Below are 21,658 nucleotides of genomic sequence, written 5' to 3' on the forward strand. Positions count from 1 at the left end.
TTGTTGCACTTAAAAGTGTTAACATTTAAGGGCGTTAAAAAAAAACCTCAGTGTTTCAATGCGAGAGGGATACCGATAAAATCCTAATCTCATTTCCCTAAAGCATTCGGGCAATCACGCGCACAAAACGGCCGCCATAAATATTGTAACGAGGCTTTCGTGCGAAAACAAAACCACGTCGACGCAATCTTTGTGCAAAGGTAAGTTTCCGCCCCGTGCCAAAAAAACAGACAAGGCCTCAGGGGCGACAGCCTGCCCGACGCTTCGGCCCGTTACGCGAGGCAACTGGCGATGTCCACATTCAGATCGCTCCAGTGTAAATGAAGGCAGCGGTAAACGCTCCAGTAAAATCCTGAGGAGCCATGCCTCGAAATCGCACCCCCCCCCGCCGCCCCACGCACGCCCCCCACATTCCCCCTGCCGTGGCGCTATCGCTGCGATTAATACCCGGCAGCGGCGCTCACGACAAGCCCCCGTTGTGTTGTCGCCGCCGTATCACTGCGTGAGCCTGGGGTTCTGCCTCTTGAACGATTCCCTGCTGGGAGATTTGAAACATCATCGTGGTCAGAATTTGATCAACACATCGGCACGTAAATAAATAGCATTTTTTCAAACGTGATAATCTTGTCACGTGGTAGAGGGTTAACGACAATAATTATGGCTACACAAACACACGACCACTTGGCCTAACCCAAAACAAAACAGATATGGGTCAATGTACTGACTACTCAAACATGAACCACGTCTCAGGACATATTTCAATTTATTTGGGTTCAATGTTAAGGCTCGAGGCTCATAGAGCCTCATGAAGGTGCATTTCGGAATCTTCGTAATTCGGTTTTAATCCCCGAGGCTTAACAGAGCCCCAGACTAGGGCACCTTGAGGATTCCTCCGTCTCTCTCCTCACCTGGCACAGGTGAAGGCCTCGACGGGTCTGTAGAGCTCTGGGATTTTGCGATCGATGATGGGGTGCAGGGCGTCCACAAGACGCAAGTAGTTTTTCTCCAGCTCCTTCTGGTACTCGTGCTGGTCCATGGCAATCAGGTGCTTGTTTTTCTTGAGCGCGTCACGGCACCTGGCCGTGCGGTAACCAGGTCAAGAGGTCATCCGTGGCCAAATTCGGCGATGCCACCACCACCGCACCTCATCACCAGGGATTTTCTCCCCACACACAGTCGACTTGCAGCGAGCTGCAAGATCTGCCCTGACAGCCTCATTCCATCACCTGCTCTTAGACTCACACGGAGACCGATAAACTCCCACAGACAGCCATAGACTCCCATAGAGACCCACAGACTCACATCGATACCCATATACTCATACAAACAGCCATAGACTCACACAGAGACCCAGACTCACACAGAGTCCTATAGACTCACAGATTCAACAACAACAACCGCCATTCGCCACTAAGTGGCGGTGACGTCACCACGACGCTTGTGCCAGGCTATGTGCACGTTGAGGCCACGTGAAGTGTCGAACGCCCGCTGGCAGGTGGTCATGGGGCAGACCCAGGTGCCACGGGTCGACTGACTGAGATGACTGGCTGATGCACACACAGATACCCATAGACTCACAGACAGCCATAGACTCACTCAAGAGACCCATAGTTCTGCCCGAACGATATCCCACGATCTGCTCTTAAGTCTCCCCCTTGGACACCAGACTCGTGGAGACCACTCTAATGCCTCTCTCGGCAATCGGCCTTCACCACCATCCTGCATAAGCGTCCCGCCCAGCGTAAACGTTTTTTTTGTCTGATCATATGTAAAACCGGGGTTAGAGTTCATTTGAATTAATTTGATTTAGGGTTATAGTTAAGTCGTAACCGGGGTTAGTGTTTATTAATCAACATCAGCCATGAGCTATCCACTGCTGGACCAAGGCCTTACAAAGCTGCCGCCACCATCTCCCGTCTTCGTGCGAACTTACGATCCACCTTGCACCTTCACTCGCTGGTTTCATCGCTCCACCTCTGCGACGGACATCCTCCCGGAAGCATTCCGTTCCTTTTGGCATTGCCCAAGCCCATCGTTTATTGACAACTCACCACCACTGCTATCTCGGCAATTACCATCGACAGTACCGTTACACCGCAGCCGCGGCCATCACCGCTCCACCACCGTGACCATCACCGTGACCATCGCCGTGCGGGTCGCGTGGGGCGAGCTCACCGCGTCCTCACCTCTTCATGAAGTCTTTGAAGCACAGCCGGAGTTTGTTGTGGAAGCGGAAATCCCGGGGGTCGGTGGGGATGTCCGACAGGAAGACCTGCGCTACCTCAAGCGGACCCTGGGGAGCGGGCAGCAGACAAAGGACAGGGTCCGGGTTAGAGACAGGGTTAGGGTTAGAGATGGGGGTATGGATTAGGGAAAAGGTTATAGATGTACTTATGCTGAGATTCTTTCGCACCGTACGTAGCCAACCAAGATAATCGGAGATAGGGTTGAGGACACGATTCAGAGTTAGGGACAAGCTTACGAGTCAGGGGAAAAGGTTAGGGTCATGGTCACAATTATGGTTTGGGTCAGGGCTAGTCAGGGTTTTGGGTTGATATGCAGGGTCAGATTTAGGGCCATGGTCATGCGCCTGTGACGAGACTGAGACCATAATCTCACTAGATATGAGAAAGCGGTTTCACCGTAGTTGGGCAGCTGACACCTGGAATTGAACTCGGCTACCCAGCGGTGCCGGCTCAGAGCCTCCAACGCAGCCATTGTGAACGGGGCCCACCTGTTAGGCCGTCCCCTCGCCCAACCAGATTACCTGGTTCACGGTTGTCCCCACGGATCCCTGCAGGACCATCTGGAGCATCTTGGGGTCCGGCGGCTCTTGATGTGTGGCCACGGCGAGCTCGCTGATTTTCTTCTGCATGTCCTCGATGGCCACCTCGATGGGAGTGAGGACGATCTGCCAACGAGACGCAACAGGACCGCAAGAGCCCGTCGTAGACCGCTGACACGGCGGAGCAGTGGCGCGTTCGCTCGCTCGTTTGGGGTTTGAATCCAGCGGCCGGCCCCGATTAACGCTGGCCGGTGTATCAACGGTAAAAATGCTACACACGGAAAACGCCACAATCCCGCAACGCCAATCGCAAGAGCAGGCCGTTGCGCGCCGGCGCCGCAGTTCAACTTTGTCAAATTTTTATTTAAAACAAATTACGCCGCAAAATACCCGACTGGCATTATGCAGAGCAACCGTCGCCCACCATTGCGGAAACAAACTTTGGAGGACCCTCCTGCAATAAGTCGTGAGACTCGGAAGGGGATTTTCTCAGGAAACTAGCTTCGTGATTACGATAATAATAATACTACTACAATAAGATGAACACAGCGAAATTATAATGAGGCTACCGCATTTCTGGGAGGCTCAACTGGGACACATGCTGAGCTGGCAGCTCCTTTATTATTTTTTATGTTATTATTGTCATTGTTTTTGTGACCACTGGATGCAATAATAATGTTTTTGATAAAGGGCCCTTCACACCGCGGCGGCCCAGGTTTGCTTTACCAGCGATAGGCGACTTACGGATGTATGTATACGTCTGTACGTATGTTGAACTTCTTTCGCACCATACATAGCCAACCGTGCTAATCGGAGGTGCCGGGGGAAGGACAGCAAACTAAACAATCGCATGACAAACCATCGCACGGCGTCCTGAGATGCGTTCCCATTTACACTGCTCCATGAATCCGAACCGCGTTGGCAACCTAACCTAATACAGCCTAACAAGCGTTTGCTGTCGAGGTGCTGCCATACCCCGAGTTGCCAGGAGAAGGCGCTACAGCAAATGTGGACTCCCATCTGTTCCACCTGTTACGGGATAAAGCGTTGCCCCCTCGCACGAAACTGGCGCGGTGCATTTGTGGTGGACTGGACTCACGGGAGTGCCTCCGAGCTGTTCTCTCTCTCCGAGATCAAACAACTGACGGTGTGGTGGCGGCGCGTTACAAGTTGAAATTATTCTTGTCATTGTTATTGTTATTACAAACTAAACTAAAACTTAACTACGTATTATTTTACTAGATAAGGCCCATTGAGCTATATAGCTATTTTTGAGAAGCGAACTGGCCACAAATGATAGCTGAACAAAGTGGCTCATGATGTGGAAATGTATAGCAGCTAAATACACTAAACGCGTGTTGATTCTAAATGTGGAGTGGAAAAAAACCGGAGGACCCCGAGAAAAATCCACGCCACCACTGGGAGAGAGAGAGAGAGAGACACGCAAACTCCAAATATACAGCAAGCGTCATGATCGGGATTGAACCCACGACCTCCTGCATACGAGGCGAGGTAGTTAACATCTCACTACCGTGGTTGGTGAAGAGTGGGGTGGAGGCAGGGCCCAGAACCACGATCAGGAATGGAACTCGGATTGGCGTGTTCGTAAGTGCAGCATGTGAAAGATACGATTTGGCACAAATACAGTTGAGTTTATTGCTTATACTAATCAGAAGGAAAACATTCGAAAACTAAGCTTTGCATTTTGGTGTTTCGACCGCGGCAAAAACATGTAAGCCAAGGCGACGCAACGACGCCTGCCATCACGAGGGACGGGGGGTGGGACGGGACGTCGCACCTCCTCGCGATGCACCACTTGGATGCGCGTCTTGATGTAGGGGAAGGCGTGCGAGGTGGTGAGCAGCGTCTTGCGCTTGTACTGCTGCCGCAGCTCGCCGCGGGCACGGCCCTCGCGCGTGAACGGCGTCGCGAACATGAAGCGCCGCAGGTTCCAGTTGCGGTCGAAGTGGGTCACGCGGTGCTTCGCCTCGTAGGCCTCGAAGTACGGCTCCACGTACGTGATCTGGATGTACGCCTGACACACGTGCAGCTACAGTTAGCAACGGCGCGGGTGTTTTAGTGTGTTACCACTGTGCGAGTATTTGTGTGTGCGTTACCATTGTGTGGGTGTGTGTGTGTTACCACCGTGTGGGTGTTCGTGTGTTACCACTGTGTGAGTGTTTGTGTGTTACCACCGTGTGGGTGTTCGTGTGTTACCACTGTGCGAGTATTTGTGTGTGCGTTACCATTGTGTGGGTGTTTGTGTGTTACCACCGTGTGGGTGTTCGTGTGTTACCACTGGTGAGACGAAGCTCTAAAGAAGGCTGTCTCTGGTGTAGGCCAATCAGTTTCAAAGACAATGCCATCTATTATCACAGCGTGTTTGTTTGCATGTTCACCACAAGTACGTGTGGTTGATGCAGTGACTTGATTCCTTGCAGCAGGTTTCTATTTGGTGTTTCAACATCTTAACACAACTCCTGTTTTATTGCCAGAAAGGGTAAAACCTATTTTTACTTCTTCATACTTTGATACGGGCAAAAAAAGGTCCCATTATACGAGGCTATGCGTTAAAAAAAACCGAGGAGGTTATACTAACCTTGTTGGGGTCCAGGCTTCCAGAGTCCACGGGACAGGAGTCCTTGATTACCTGCACGTACTGGGCCCCGAGTCTCTGTCCGTAGAATGCCTGCGGGCAGCCGTTTTTTCTTTTTTAAATAAAAACCGTGAATCTTAAACGTAATTTTACGTGAAGATAATCGATGAAATACGGCAGGGAATGGGGTCACTGCGGAATGGCCTTGGTGACGACAAAATGTACAACAGTGAAATTGGATTGTTAAAGAATGACCGAGGGGGGTGGGGGGGTGGAATTAAACAGATGCAGTTTATTCCATCACACATTTTGCTTATTGAAGTCAAAATGTGTTTTGTTATCTGCAGTATGCCTGCTATGTTCGTGTACGTGTACCGGTAGCTCTGCGTGTGATGCGACTCTCAAACTATTTTGGTCAAAGACAAAGGTCGCCCCCCCCTGACCCTATTGTCAATCCGCTGATGGACAAGGGCCTCGCGACACCGTGCACGTCCATGGGACGCTTATTTTGACCGAGCAATCTCCGCATGCTGCTTGGTGCGGGTTGGGTAAAGGCGGGCAGCATAGACGGGGCAGCATAGACGGGGCAGCAGAGTGCAGTAAAACAGCAATCGGAGCACAAGCAGAACACTGGTCAACACACTTTTTCTGGCATAAGGTATTCCAACGGTTTTAAGGTAATTTTGGGGTGCGGATTCCAAATCTGGCATCAGTTTTTGTCTATCACATCAGGTTTTTGAGATATCAAATATTGCATTTTCAATAAAAACTGCAGAAGAAAAGTATTAAATAAATGTGGATATCTACATAAAATGATATTATAAACACACTATCCTAAAAATACAGCACCATATTTTAACACTAAAGCAGTCACTGACTCGTAACAACTTGCAATCATAAGTGACAGAGTTAATTTCGGGTAAAATCAATGAAAATGGGGTATGCCGATAACATAAAATGAGATGTGATAGAGCAAATCTGAGATCAGATTTGGAATCAGCACCCTGAAATTAGTCTAAAACAGCTGCAAAAGTCCAGGCCAGAATTTTTTTTTTGTTGACCAGTGGAATCAACAGCGATCAATGCTTGTGCACTTTTCTCAGATGCACTTCTGCGGCCGTCTGGAACGCTCCCCCCCCTTCCGATTTTAGGAAGCGACTGGAGCTTTACACTTTCAAATTCTAGATTGAAAACTCATTTAATTTTAGAACTGCTTTTTGTGTTTAGTTTGTTGTCCTTCCCCCGAACCTCTGATTAGCATGGTTGGCTACGTACGGTGTGAAAGAAGTTCAACGTACATGCATGAGCAACGTCGTCCCCCTACTGCCCGACTATAACCATCTGTGAAACACAGCGCCTTCGTGATGAGAGCACGCGTGCTTACAGGAACGATGCCAATACCAAAAGTACAAATTGTTGGAATTTTTAGAAAACATTTAAATAAATGCAATTCACACACACACACTTGAGAACCTCATTTGTTCGGCTGTGTCGGCCGGTGTGGGGGGGGGGGGGGGTCTTAAGGACGACGTGGCCTAACCCCAAAAATCTACCCATGAAGGATCACGACCGTATCTCGCTTAACGTCTCGGACGCCGGGCTGCGGCCAGTCAGGTCGGCACCTCGAGGCGGTGCGAAATCTCGGGCAGCTTGGTGATGGACGGCTCCTTGTAGACGTACTCCGTGGCGTCGAGGTCACCGAATTTGGCGCCGTAGAAAACGACGCGGAAGTAGGTGCCGAACATCCGCTTCACGTCCTACGGGCGGCGGCGGAGACGCACAGGAGATGTGCCAAGTTGATTTTTGCGGAACGGGGTGAAGCTCAGAGAGACCGAGGCCATGGGAGAGTTATACCCAGGTCACCTAAATGACGAAAGTCGCGCGAAAGGATCCCGTAGTTCGTTTATCAACTTATTTATATATTTATATATTTGGTTGTTTATTCATTCACCTCTCTCTCCTGGCTCACACTGTGCCTGTGTGGGGAGGTCAACTCAGCCTCAAATGAGTCGCTGATGAGGAGACAAAGGCGGCCAGGCGTGGTGGCGGCCACCCGCCGCCCCCTTGTGTGCCGTGCCGGCCTTCATCGGTGCTACTCGCGAACAGCACTTGCCCCAGCAGCCTGTTCTATACAGCCTTTGTCAACCCTCCTTCCCCAGGTAGCGTGCTGGCTACCATCAGACCAGCCACTCTACACAGCACCTGTAAACCCTCCCATGTAACGTACTCGCCACCATCTTATCGACCGCTTTGGCGGGGTCTCCATCGGTAAGACAAGAGCTTCTTGGCTGAATGGGCCTCTCCTGAAATAAGTGGATTACCCGGCTGGCTGACTGATGTGTGGCCCCCACCTGGGTGACGATCTTGTTGAAGGCGTCCTGCAGCTTGCCGTGGATGCTGGCCAGGCGCTGGGCGTCGCGGTTCGCCTCGTACACGGGGATCAGCAGCTTGTACACCTCGTTCACAGACTCGTGCATCTGTGCCTAGAGGGGGGGGGGGGGGGGGCGCGGGGGGGGAGGGGCGCAGGGGGTCGCAGGGGGGATCACGCACACATTACAGACGAATGATCGAATGGAGGAACGCACGAGTGAATGGACCAACGAATTAACGAACGCACGGATGAGTGAAAGAATTAACAAAGGAATGAATGAACGCATGATCGAATTAATTAATTCAGTGGCAGCTGTCCCTTTGGGCACAAGGAAACTTAGCACGTGGCTTGCAAACAGCTATTAGTCTGCAAGTAAAGGGACGACAATTGCAATGTACAACTCACATAACCAATTGAGCAATAACGAAAATTTAAACTAATTCATGAAGGCTGGCGGATGGGTTGGAGGTCTCGTGCCTGGGTTGGAGGGCTGGTGGGTGGGTTGAGGGGCTGGTGGGTGGGTTGGGGGGCTGGTGGGTGGGTTGGGGGGCTGGTGGGTGGGTTGGAGGGCTGGTGGGTGGGTTGGGGGGCTGGTGGGTGGGTTGGGGGGCTGGTGGGTGGGTTGGAGGGCTGGTGGGTGGGTTGGGGGGCTGGTGGGTGGGTTGGAGGGCTGGTGGGTGGGTTGGAAGGCTGGTGGGTGGGTTGGGGGGCTGGTGGGTGGGTTGGGGGGCTGGTGGGTAGGTTGGAAGGCTGGTGGGTGGGTAGGAGGGGTGGTGGGTGGGTTGGGGGGCTGGTGGGTGGGTTGGAGGGCTGGTGGGTGGGTTGGGGGGCTGGTGGGTGGGTTGGGGGGCTGGTGGGTGGGTTGGGGGGCTGGTGGGTGGGTTGGAGGGCTGGTGGGTGGGTTGGGGGGCTGGTGGGTGGGTTGGAAGGCTGGTGGGTGGGTAGGAGGGCTGGTGGGTGGGTTGCGGGGCTGGTGGGTGGGTTGGGGGGCTGGTGGGCGGGTTGGGGGGCTGGTGGGCGGGTTGGGGGGCTGGTGGGTGGGTTGGAGGGCTGGTGGGTGGGTTGGAGGGCTGGTGGGTGGGTTGGGGGGCTGGTGGGTGGGTTGGGGGGCTGGTGGGTGGGTTGGGGGGCTGGTGGGTGGGTTGGAAGGCTGGTGGGTGGGTAGGAGGGCTGGTGGGTGGGTTGGGGGGCTGGTGGGTGGGTTGGGGGGCTGGTGGGTGGGTTGGGGGGCTGGTGGGTGGGTTGGGGGGCTGGCGTGCGTACCATGCTCAAGGCGTTGGCCGCCTGCTCCAGCAATCCCACGAGGCCATTCTCCGAGAAGTATCCACCGGAGCAGATGCCCTCCTCGTCGGGGGAGAGGATGTCGTCCGACACGGCCGACTCCTCCAGCACGTTCCCCGAGATCCTCTATCCCCCCCCGCGGGTGGCACGACACAACCCCGTGCAACAAGCACACAACCACCGCAGCAGCAGCAGCAACAACGTGAACAACAGCAAAGACAAAAGATCCCCCGTATAGCCTTAACTACTGGGGGAAGTGCTGTCAGCGAGCACCTATGAAGGCTGGCACAGCACACGAGACCAACACCACGCCCGGCCGTGGCGATGTTTACACACCACACCGGGCACTCAATTGAGGCCCAGTCGACCTAGGGTAGCCCCAGGACCGGTTCAGATAATCGTCACCGGTGTCGGTGGCCGTGAGCGGGAATCGAACTCTGGTCACCGGTTTCGTAGCGCTCATCACTGAGTGACCCATGCACACTTATCCCACGCACACATCTGTCCCATGCACACTCCTGTCCCACGCACGCACCTGTCCCACGCACACTCCTGTCCCACGCACGCACCTGTCCCACGCACGCACCTGTCCCACGCACGCACCTGTCCCACACACACTCCTGTCCCATGCACACTCCTGTCCCACGCACGCACCTGTCCCACGCACACTCCTGTCCCACGCACACTCCTGTCCCACGCACGCACCTGTCCCACGCACGCACCTGTCCCACACACGCACCTATCCCACACACACACCTGTCCCACGCACACTCCTGTCCCACGCACACTCCTGTCCCACGCACACTCCTGTCCCACGCACACTCCTGTCCCACGCACACTCCTGTCCCACGCACACTCCTGTCCCACGCACGCACCTGTCCCACGCACACTCCTGTCCCACGCACACTCCTGTCCCACGCACGCACCTGTCCCACACACGCACCTATCCCACGCACACTCCTGTCCCACACACACACCTGTCCCACGCACACTCCTGTCCCACGCACGCACCTGTCCCACGCACACTCCTGTCCCACACACGCACCTGTCCCATGCACACTCCTGTCCCACACACGCACCTGTCCCACGCACACTCCTGTCCCATGCACGCACCTGTCCCATGCACACACCTGTCCCACGCACGCACCTGTCCCACGCACGCACCTGTCCCACGCACGCACCTGTCCCACGCACGCACCTGTCCCACGCACGCACCTGTCCCACGCACGCACCTGTCCCACGCACGCACCTGTCCCACACACTCCTGTCCACGCACGCACCTGTCCCACGCACGCACCTGTCCCATGCACACTCCTGTCCCACGCACACTCCTGTCCCACGCACGCACCTGTCCCACGCACGCACCTGTCCCACACACACTCCTGTCCACGCACGCACCTGTCCCACGCACGCACCTGTCCCATGCACACTCCTGTCCACGCATGCACCTGTCCCACACACACACCTGTCCCACGCACACACCTGTCCCACACACACTCCTGTCCACGCACACTCCTGTCCACGCACGCACCTGTCCCACGCACACTCCTGTCCCACGCACGCACCTGTCCCACGCACACTCCTGTCCCACGCACACTCCTGTCCCACGCACACTCCTGTCCACGCACGCACCTGTCCCACGCACACTCCTGTCCCACGCACGCACCTGTCCCACGCACACTCCTGTCCCACGCACACTCCTGTCCCACGCACGTTCCTGTCCCACGCACGCACCTGTCCCACGCATGCACCTGTCCCACGCACACTCCTGTCCCACGCACGCACCTGTCCCACGCACACTCCTGTCCCACGCACACTCCTGTCCCACGCACGCACCTGTCCCACGCACACTCCTGTCCCACGCACACACGTGTCCCACGCACACTCCTGTCCCACGCACGCACCTGTCCCACGCACGCACCTGTCCCACGCACACTCCTGTCCACGCACGCACCTGTCCCACGCACACTCCTGTCCCATGCACGCACCTGTCCCACGCACGCACCTGTCCCACGCACGCTCCTGTCCACGCACGCACCTGTCCCACGCACGCACCTGTCCCACGCACGCTCCTGTCCCACGCACGCACCTGTCCCACGCACACTCCTGTCCCACGCACACTCCTGTCCCACGCACACTCCTGTCCCACGCACGTACGTGTCCCACGCACGCACCTGTCCCACGCACACTCCTGTCCCACGCACACTCCTGTCCCACGCACGTACGTGTCCCACGCACGCTCCTGTCCACGCACGCACCTGTCCCATGCACGCTCCTGTCCCACGCACGCACCTGTCCCACGCACACTCCTGTCCCACGCACACTCCTGTCCCACGCACACACGTGTCCCACGCACACTCCTGTCCCACGCACACTCCTGTCCCACGCACACTCCTGTCCCACGCACGTACGTGTCCCACGCACGCACCTGTCCCACGCACACTCCTGTCCCACGCACACTCCTGTCCCACGCACGTACGTGTCCCACGCACGCACCTGTCCCACGCACACTTCTGTCCCACGCACGTACGTGTCCCACGCACGCACCTGTCCCACGCACACTCCTGTCCCACGCACGTACGTGTCCCACGCACGCACCTGTCCCACGCACACTCCTGTCCCACGCACACTCCTGTCGTCCCACGTACGTATGTCGGACTTCTTTCGCACCGTACGTAGCCAACCTTACACACACACACGAACACACATGCACGCACCTGGAAGGAGACGCTGCCGATGGGCAGGTGCGGCCGGTCCTCCAGCATGGAGAGGTACTCTGCTACGAGGGCAGCCGAGTGCAGCAGGCAGTGCGCCGCCTCTGCGTGGCTGCGTCGCTCCGTGTGCCGCCGCGCCATGTTCTGCAGCCACGTCAGCCGCAGGTCGGGGGACGCCTGGTAGCCCTTGGCGATCCTGCGGGCTCGCGGGGCGAACGCGAGAGCGCGCGTGCGCGGGTGTCAGCGTGCGTTTGTGAGTTTGCGGTGCTGGGGAGCGGTGGCGGTGGCGGTTAGCGCAACGCTGCGCTACGAACCCGGTGAGCCGAGTTCGATTCCCGGTCACCGTCAACACCGGTGACGATTATCTGAACCGGTCCTGGGCCTCCCCTAGGTCGACTCAGCCTCAAATGAGTATCCGGTGTGGTGCGTAAACATCGCCACTGGTGTGATGTAGGCCACCCACCGGTCCTGGGCCTCCCCTAGGTCGACTCAGCCTCAAATAAGTACCCAGTGTGGTGTGCAAACATCGCCACTGGTGTGATGTAGGCCACCCACCGGTCCTGGGTCTCCCCTAGGTCGACTCAGCCTCAAATGAGTACCCCGTGTGGTGTGTAAACATCGCCACTGGTGTGATGTAGGCCACCCACCCCCTTGTGTGCCATGCCGGCCTTCATAGGTGCTCGCTAACAGCGCTTGCTCCAGCAGTCTGCTAAGGCCATATACGGGCATCTTTGACTTTGTGAGTGTGTGTCAGTGAGGGGAAAGGTAGTGTATCGGTTAGCACGCTGCGCTACGACCCAGGCAACCCGAGTTCGATTCCCGCTCATGGCCTACCCCGAATCAACTCAGCCTCAAACGGCCGGACGTGCTGCTGGCCACACCCCAACCCTTCGCAACGACCAATCGCAGTTGGCGTAAACTCATCACTAGCGATGAAACGCTTCGCTACGGATCGCCGAGCAGGTCGACGTATCTCTACACCGTGAGCAACTCGATTGCACAGCTGCTCGCAACTGGCTGCAGAGAAGTCCACGCACAAAAGATTCAGTTGCACGCAACTGGGTCGCTCAGGTGCGGGCTTTACTTCTGTGCCCGAGACCGTCTCTCTACACCGACTCTGCAACGGCCAGAGCCCATCGGCAGGAAAAACACGAGGCTCCGCAGATCAAATGGGGCGGGAGTCCAGGTGGCTCAGCGTTCGAGTGAGTGGTTCGCAATCGCAAGGATTCCTCGTTGTGGGGTTGACTCGGTCGATTGTCCCTCCCTCTGTGGGACGGTCGATAGAATGACCACTTTCACTCAATCATCTTGAAACACATTCCTGCGGAGGGAGCTGGTAGTAACGTTGGGTTGCTCGGTCAATGGCCAGGGTCAACGGTGGCGTGGTGTATTCCGCAAATATGCCCGACTGTGAGGGCGGGCAGAAGCCGGCATGAGTAGGTTAAACGTTGAGTTTTATAAGGTCACCACGGGGTGACCAGCCCCTCCCCACTCAGCCCCACCCCTCCCATCCCCCACCCAGCCCCACCCTCCCCACCCAGCCCCTCCCCACCCTCCCCACCCAGCCCCTCCCCACCCTCCCCACCCAGCCCCTCCCCACCCTCCCCACCCAGCCCCTCCCCACCCTCCCCACCCAGCCCCTCCCCACCCTCCCCACCCAGCCCCTCCCCACCCTCCCCTCCCCACCCAGCCCCTCCCCACCCAGCCACACCCATTTTTGGATGCACGATGGACGGACGGACACAATAATCCCCTGTGGGCTGGTGTAACCAGGAGGTTACTACCAGTAACACTTCACTGCTGAAGCAAGTAGATGATAAACAAATAGTTTATAATTATTATTCTGTATATGAGTCCTGTTCTGTTGTAATGTGTGCAACGTCATGGTGATTGTTATGGTTTCCTGTAATTTGTCGTTTGCACAGGAAAACTATTTTACCAAAGAAGTTTCTATTGGTTGTTTTGCAATATTTAATCGAATCTCTTTCCTCACTCTAGATGCACTAAATTTGCAATATGTTTCTCTAATCTTAATGGTCACTTTAGTTAAATATTAAATTTATAATTAAGTAATATATTGTACATTTATTTTTATTTGTTGACTTTTTTCATTGCTGTATTTATTGTATTTATAATTTTATGCGACCCGTGGCAAACGTTAAATATGTTAGTTTTTTAGTTTTTAGCTCACAGGGCAATTCTAAATAAACTATTCAAATTCTGAAGTGTTCTGTCAACGGCGGTTATCCTATAGATAGAATCCGATGGGCAATAAAGCTCTTTTTTCACAGATGTCCAGTAGGCTCGCCCCCCGGTATAGGAATGTAGAATTCCACCTTACCGACTTCCGCGGGGATGTGAACGGGAGATGGTCATTTGAGCATAAATCGCGAATTTGATATTTTTGTGGAGCGCGGATAACAGGGACGGCAGATAATGGGGTGGCGGATGAGAGGAGTTTGACGGCACCTGTACATGAGGTCCATGAGCATCTCGGGGTCCTGTTTGTACTCCTTCATCTTCACCGTGTCCGAGAGGATCGTCTGCAGGTTGAGCACCAGCTCCCGCACCTGTCGCGTCCACGTTTAACGAGAGTTCAACAGTGACCACCCGGGGTCACCAAAAATGACGAAAGAAAATATGAACAAAATAAAATGGGAACAAAGTCGGACGTGTATCAAACGGGGTGATGAAAATATTGCAAAATGTAGTTCCCCGCCGCAGCGCATATCGGCTCGGGCAGATTACCACCTCCAGATTGTGGAGCGCATTAAAGCAGAAACGGGTGGGGGGGGTGGCAGTATAAGGCTGCAGCATGGATACCGTGCAGGAGGATCCTTGAATACCGTGCTCGGGGAAGGCGGTAGCCTATACGTCGCTTTTCGTCGCTGCAAAGGCCAGCATGTTAGTAAGCCGTGCCCTAGCAAACCGCCTGTTAGTGAGCTGCACGGCGAGTCGTGCGATAGTAAGCAGGGGCGATGGTGGGCCCCGTGTTGGCAAACCGCTCGTTGGTAAACAGCGAGTTAGCACACGACATGTTAGTAATCCGTGCCAATAGCGAGACCACGCATTAATAAACTGGACGATATTATGCCGCACGGAAGTAAGTCGGTCAATTCCGCGTGGCAGTATGCCACGCAACAGTAAGCAGCGTGATAGCAAGGTGCACAAGACTAAGCATCTCGTTGGTAAGCCGCGCGATAGTATGTCGCACATTGGTAAGTCACACGCGGGCAAGCCCCACATTAGTAAGCCACGTATGGACAAGCAGCACACTGCCAAGCCACACATTGGCAAGCCGCACACTGGCAAGTCGCTCGTTGGCAAGCCGCACATCGGTAGGCCGCGCATCGTATAGCCTGGTGTAAGCCGCGTGGATCCCATCCATCCGTGCGTGCCTGCAGGGGGAAGGTGGTGGGCTGCATGTCGCCGTCCGCGGCGGCGTAGGCCAGCATGGTGTGCAGCGAGCGGCGGAGCGCGTCCTCGCTGAAGCTCGCCGACGTCCCCACGAGCGACGCCAGCGACATCGTCACCTGCATCTTGACCCGCGCAAAGTTCTGGAGTGCGGAGAGAGAGAGCACGGCGGGGGGCGGGGTCGACGGCGGGGGTGAGACGTCGCGAAGACAAGGCGAGACCGCGTGGGGGTTAGAGGGCGGGACAGTGTGGACCAGGAACAGGAAGTAAGTAAAGATGCACACGGAAATAAATTCACGGTGAAGAGATGTTAACTTCCTCGCCTGGTATACAGGAGGTCGTGGGTTCGATCCCGACCCTGACGCCTGCCGTTGTATGTTTGGAGGTTGCGTGTCTCTCTCCCGTGGTCGAGTGGATTTTTTTCCGGGTCCTCCGGTTTTTTACTCCACATTTAGAATCAACATCACGCATTTAGAGGATTTGGCTGCTATACATTTCCACGTAATGATGATATTAGGTCGCTTCCGAAACAGAGCCACAAAGCTCAGCGGGCCTTACCTGATAAAATAAAAAAATTGTTTAGTTTTAGTTTAAAGCAACGGCCATTTTGGACTTCCTGTTTAACGTGGGACAATGCGCAACAGCTTTCACTTTAGCCTCCTGTGCCGCCAAGGGAAGTGTGGGAGAGGTGAGGGAGGTGAGCGAGGTGAGTGAGGCAAGGGAGGTCAGGGGGGCGAGGCGATCGAGGCTCACGTTTCCAATCTCAAAGTTCTGGCGCATGAGGAGGTAGAGGGAGGCGCTGGCGTGGGCCCTCGTCGCCACGAGCGAGCTGCTGCAGTGGCGCAGGAGGTGGAGGCACAGGTCGGCGCACTGCTCCGTCTCCTCCTCGAACAGCAGCTCTGGGAACTGCCACACGCACGCACGCGCACACGTACACGCACGTACACACGCACGGATGCGCACGTACGCACAGATGGACACGCGCATCAGGACAGAGTGGAGGGCGGAGCGGGCTCGCGGTCTGTGCCACAACGGCCCACAGCGTGGCGAGAGTAGGGGGCAGTAGGGGGCGGTAAAGGGGGCGGTAGGGGGGGGGGTAGGGGGGGGTAGGGGGCAGTAGGGGGGGTAGGGGGCGGGACCGGGTGTAGCGGGTGGGAGGGGGCGGTAGGGGGGGTAGGGAGCGGTAGGCGGGGTCGGGGGCAGTAGGGGGCGGTAGGGGGGGTAGGGGGCGGTAAAGGGGGCGGTAGGGGGGGGGTAGGGGGCAGTAGGGGCGGTAGAGGCAGTAAGGTGTGTAGGGGGGGGGGTAGGGGGTGGTAGGGGTGGTAGGGAGGTGGGGGCCCCACCCGTGAGACCAGGGCGCGCTGCGTGGCGAGGCTGTGCTGCAGGAACACTGAGCTCTGGTTGCAGGAGAGGCTGTGCAGCAGCACCTTGAGGACGCCGCCCAGCACGCCGTCCTTCGCCTCCGTCACGGCAACCGTCTGCACCGCACAACGACGAACGGCACAGCAACGACGACGATGGTGATGATCGCCATCGTAATGGTGATGATGGTAATGACGATGATATTTATACGATTTGTAGCGCGCGCGCATTTTGCGAAACGGACGATGGCTTTCTCTCATCGAGCGAGGCTATTATTGTCGTAAGAGCTTGGGGGGAAAGAGGCGATGATGTTGGGAGGGAACAGGGCTGGGGGAAGAAGCAGAAAGAGAAGTGAGGTGTGATGAATGGGTGAGTGGTTGGGTGGTTGGGTGAGTGAGTAAGTCAGCAGGAGGCTGAGTGTTGTCTTGACCCGCTGTGTGAACCTCGACATGGATGGAGAAATCAATGAGCTTGTGTTGTGGAAAAACAGTCTTGTCATCAGTGCAGATGTAAATATTGATATCCGTGCGCGTGCGGCTCTTGACGACGCTGCTGATAAATGTCGTGATGCACACAGCCCCAGGGAACAGGCAGTCACACAGCGGCAGGACCTCCGTCGCTTGTCCCCAGCGACGAGGCGAGCGAACAGGAGAGGAGACGGCTCACCTGCACGATGAGTTCCAAGCTGTCGAGGACAATGAGGTTCGCCTCGGTTGCTAGGTTACCGTCGATGATGGCCTCCTGCTCCAGCTCGGCTCGGGACCTGCGCAGAACGGCGGAGTTCGGTGCGGTTGTGCGTGCGCGCGTGTCATTGCGCTAGCGTGTCATTGCGCTAGCGTGTCATTGCGCTAGCGTGTCATTGCGCTAGCGTGTCATTGCGCTGGCGTGTCATTGCGCTGACGTGTCATTGCGCTAGCGTGTCATTGCGCTAGCGTGTCATTGCGCGTGCGTGTCATTGCGCTAGCGTGTCATTGCGCTGGCGTGTCATTGCGCGTGCGTGTCATTGCGCTGGCGTGTCATTGCGCTGGCATGTCATTGCGCTAGCGTGTCATTGCGCTGGCGTGTCATTGCGCTAGCGTGTCATTGCGCTGGCGTGTCATTGCGCTAGCGTGTCATTGCGCTGGCGTGTCATTGCGCTAGCGTGTCATTGCGCTAGCGTGTCATTGTGCGTGCGTGTCATTGCGCTGGCGTATCATTGCGCTAGCGTGTCATTGTGCGTGCGTGTCATTGCGCTAGCGTGTCATTGCGCTGGCATGTCATTGCGCTAGCGTGTCATTGCGCTGGCGTGTCATTGCGCTAGCGTGTCATTGTGCGTGCGTGTCATTGCGCTAGCGTGTCATTGCGCTAGCGTGTCATTGCGCTGGCATGTCATTGCGCTAGCGTGTCATTGCGCTGGCATGTCATTGCGCTAGCGTGTCATTGCGCTGGCGTGTCATTGCGCTAGCGTGTCATTGTGCGTGCGTGTCATTGCGCTGGCGTGTCATTGCGCTAGCGTGTCATTGCGCTGGCGTATCATTGCGCTAGCGTGTCATTGTGCGTGCGTGTCATTGCGCTAGCGTGTCATTGCGCTGGCATGTCATTGCGCTAGCGTGTCATTGCGCTGGCGTGTCATTGCGCTAGCGTGTCATTGCGCTAGCGTGTCATTGTGCGTGCGTGTCATTGCGCTGGCGTATCATTGCGCTAGCGTGTCATTGCGCTAGCGTGTCATTGCGCTAGCGTGTCATTGCGCGTGCGTGTCATTGCGCGTGCGTGTCATTGCGCGTGCGTGTCATTGCGCTAGCGTGTCATTGCGCTAGCGTGTCATTGCTCTAGCGTGTGTACAAGCCGGCGTGGTTGCTTGGCGTCTGCGACTCGTGGTGACATTGCGCCTGCGAGCCGGCGCGTGACTCGGTGGCCCCGCGCCGCGGCTCGCTGCTCACTTGTCACTGCGCTCGTTCTGCTTCCACTGCGTCTGATCCTTCTTCCAGCGCACGCGCTCCGTGCTCCCCGCGGGGCCGACCTGCCCACGCTCGCCTGGGAGGGGACACGCACGCGGAAGGGACACGCTCACTCACACCGAGATCATGTGCGCGTGTGTGCGTTTCTCCCGTAACACACCGAGTCACAGGATCGCAGATGCAAATAATTACTGAGACATTGTGTGTGTGTCTGTATGCGTGTGTTTTCAGTCTCGTACGTATGTTGAACTTATTACACACCGTATGTAGCCAACTGTGCTAATCGGAGCCTTTAGAGGTGCTCACTAACAGCACTGCCCCAAGTCTATTTGCTGTTATAATTATGATACTTGTTAACCAAGGGAAGCTCCCTTGATTTAGCTCTTATGCATGTGTATATGCTTCAGGAGGCTCATTATGGACGCTACTGTGCAGTTGGAGGCAGTCGCTCTCCTATAACAGCAGAGGGCAGAGGAACGACACTCACAACAATGAGTGGAGCGCCAGGCGGCTAAAACGCAGCAAGTTGGCATGGAGGAGGCACAGGTGGTGCATCTGCCAGTCATCTCAGTCAGTCAACCCATGGCACCTGGGTCTGTCCCGTGACCTCCTGCCAGCAGCGAGCCTTCGACATTTCACGTGGCCTCAAAGTGCACATAGCCTGGCACGAGGGCCGTGGTGACGTCACCGCCGCTTCGTGGCCAACTGCGGCTGTTGTTGTGTACGATACTTGTCTCACGTCTGTCACGTGACGCAGAGCATGCCAACGCAAAGATCTAATGCCGTGTTGGGTGCGGTGCTGTGCGGCGCGGTGCCGGCTTGGACGAGTTGAGCGCGCTGCATCACCGTGCGTCCGCGCTCGCCGTATCATCTCCTGCCGGGCGCCGGCTCCACCGAGGATCGCCTCCTCCAGCCGCGCCTTCATGTCCTGCGACTTCATGAAGGCCGCCGGCGGGATCTGATTGGAGGAACTGCTCCGTCGCTGCGGTAGAGGGGAGGCGCGTAACAACAACGCCCGATGAAATCGACGGTACGTGTGTGTGTGTATGTATGTACGTTGAACCTCTTTTGCACCGTAGGTAGCCAACAGTGCTAATCGGAGGTGCGAGGGAAGGGACAACAAACTAAACACAAAAAATCTGTTCTAAAGAAAGGAGTTTTCATTATTTTAAAGTGCGTGCATAGCTCCAGTGGATTCCTAATATGGGAAGGAAGAGCGTTCCAGACGGCCGTAGAAGCGCATCTGAAAGCGCGCGATGCAGTGACCATCTTTGTTCGATGGCCAGCCAAAAGTCGCCCGATGATTCGGTGCCAGCAATTGCCCAGGCTCTGCAGTCCTCTATATATTAAGGTGTTGTTGCGAGGAAACCGGACCGCCGGGGGAAAAAAAAAGACCCCACGCGTGCGAGGGCAAAACGCTCTATCCCACATTCTTTTTGCCGCACTGCCCTTCTGCTGGCGAGCCGGGGCACGGCACACCTCCTCGGTGCCAGCGGGAAGAGCGTTTCGCAGCATTTGTGCGTGCAGCAAGCCACCGACCCTCGCCGCCGCCTGCACAGCGCCGGATCGCCGGCCACGTGGGTGGCCGCCGGCACCACCGCCCGGCGCGAAAAAAAGTCACGAGGGGCCAGGCGCCGTACCTTGTACTCGAAGCAGGAGACGCAGAGCAAGAGCGCGTGCAGCAGCGACTGAATCTGGGGAGCCGGCGAGTCGGCCAGCCAGGCCAGCAGTAGAGAGGGCTCGGCGTGCTTCAGCACCCACAGCGTGCAGGCCAGGAGGTGGCGGCTGCTCTCCTGTGAGAGGATGGGGCCGCCCGCCCGGCCGGCCTGCACGTCCGACGGCACAGCGTGCCGAACCGCATCATGCCGTGCGCCGCGTCATTGCCACACTCCGCCACGCCGCGGGATTCCATGCCACAACCGCGCCGCGTCACGCAAAATCGCAACGCTTCGCGTAGCACAACGCAGGACGTCAAACCTTTGGCGCAACCGCAGCACAACGAGGGTACAGCATGGGCACAGCGCACTGCATCATGTCACGTGGCGTCACGCCACAACACGCCACATCACACCGCGGCCGTATATCGCATCGCATCATGCTTAATCGCGCCACACAGTGCCACGCCACGTCACAATCCTGTCGCACCACACACGCGTGACATCACACCGCATCGCAATAAATCGCGCCGCACGATATCGACAAGCCACGCTTCGAACGGGCACCTGTGCGGACGCCCCGGATCCGGGCCGCAGCAGTGAGGATCCCGCGATGGCGCAAGCCACCGATTGGTTGATGGTCGGCTCGTCGTCTTCAGGGGAAGAGAGGGCGGCTCGCGATCGCTGCCCGTGACCCTCTGCGCCACACAAAGACAAAGATCCCCCTGTATAGCCTTCGTAGACTGATGGGGCAAGTGCTGTTTATCGAGCGTCTATGAAGGCTGGTGTGGGAGGGGCTACCTGAGTAGTGGGTGTGGGGGCTAAAGTGCTTGTGTAGGTGTGGCTACGTAAAAGTAGGTGGGGCTGGGGGAGGGAGTCAATGGAGTGGAGGGAGGGAGGAGAGGGATGGAGTGAATGGAGGGGAAGGGAGGGAGGAGAGGGAGGAGAGGGAGGGAGTGAATTGAGGGGAGGGTGGAAGGGAGGGAGGAGAGGGATGGAGTGAATGGAAGGGAGGGGAGGGAGGAGAGGGAGGGAGTCAATGGAGGGGGAGGGAGGGAGGAGAGGGAGTGAGTGAATGGAGAGGGAGGGAGGGAGGAGAGGGAGTGAGTGAGTGAATGGAGGGGGAGGAGAGGGAGGGAGTGATTGGAGGGGAGGAGTGAATGGAGGGGAGGAGAGGGAGGGAGTCAATGGAGGAGAGGGAGGAGAGGGAGGGAGTGAATGGAGGGGAAGGGAGGGAGGAGAGGGAGGGAGTGAATGGAGGGGAGGAGGGAGAGAGGGAGGGAGGAGAGGGAGGGAGTGAATGGAGGGGTGGAGGGAGGAGAGGTAGGGAGTGAATGGAGGGGAAGGGAGGGAGGAGAGGGAGGGAGGGAGTGAATGGAGGGGAGGAAGGGAGGAGAGGGAGGGAGTGAATGGAGGGGAAGGGAGGGAGGAAGGGAGGAGAGGGAGGGAGTGAATGGAGGGGAAGGGAGGGAGGAGAGGGAGGGAGTGAATGGAGGGGAGGAGGGAGGGAGGGAGGGAGGAGAGGGAGGGAGTGAATGGAGGG

At 56.7% G+C, this 21,658-nt stretch overlaps 1 protein-coding gene across 1 annotated transcript in view; it reads right to left on the reverse strand.

Annotated features, from left to right (window-relative positions):
• Positions 1–423: 423 nt before the first annotated feature.
• LOC144947647 (dedicator of cytokinesis protein 7-like) overlaps positions 424–21,658 on the reverse strand; it is a 74,748-nt gene continuing 53,513 nt past the window's right edge. The window contains exons 30-48 of the mRNA XM_078876884.1: positions 20,683–20,813; positions 20,101–20,286; positions 19,307–19,442; positions 18,443–18,536; positions 17,190–17,286; positions 16,505–16,639; positions 15,915–16,067; positions 15,146–15,304; positions 14,217–14,317; positions 11,751–11,943; positions 9,016–9,159; positions 7,733–7,864; positions 7,004–7,138; positions 5,385–5,474; positions 4,584–4,820; positions 2,768–2,911; positions 2,187–2,293; positions 909–1,076; positions 424–538 (exon numbers count right to left, since the gene is read on the reverse strand). Of these exons, the coding sequence (XP_078733010.1) occupies positions 496–538; positions 909–1,076; positions 2,187–2,293; positions 2,768–2,911; positions 4,584–4,820; positions 5,385–5,474; positions 7,004–7,138; positions 7,733–7,864; positions 9,016–9,159; positions 11,751–11,943; positions 14,217–14,317; positions 15,146–15,304; positions 15,915–16,067; positions 16,505–16,639; positions 17,190–17,286; positions 18,443–18,536; positions 19,307–19,442; positions 20,101–20,286; positions 20,683–20,813 (2,585 nt within the window). The 3' untranslated portion in view covers positions 424–495. The remainder of the gene's footprint in view (positions 539–908; positions 1,077–2,186; positions 2,294–2,767; positions 2,912–4,583; positions 4,821–5,384; positions 5,475–7,003; positions 7,139–7,732; positions 7,865–9,015; positions 9,160–11,750; positions 11,944–14,216; positions 14,318–15,145; positions 15,305–15,914; positions 16,068–16,504; positions 16,640–17,189; positions 17,287–18,442; positions 18,537–19,306; positions 19,443–20,100; positions 20,287–20,682; positions 20,814–21,658) is intronic.

This window comes from Lampetra fluviatilis, chromosome 46, assembly GCF_964198595.1.
Source record: "Lampetra fluviatilis chromosome 46, kcLamFluv1.1, whole genome shotgun sequence".
Lineage (NCBI taxonomy): Eukaryota > Metazoa > Chordata > Hyperoartia > Petromyzontiformes > Petromyzontidae > Lampetra > Lampetra fluviatilis.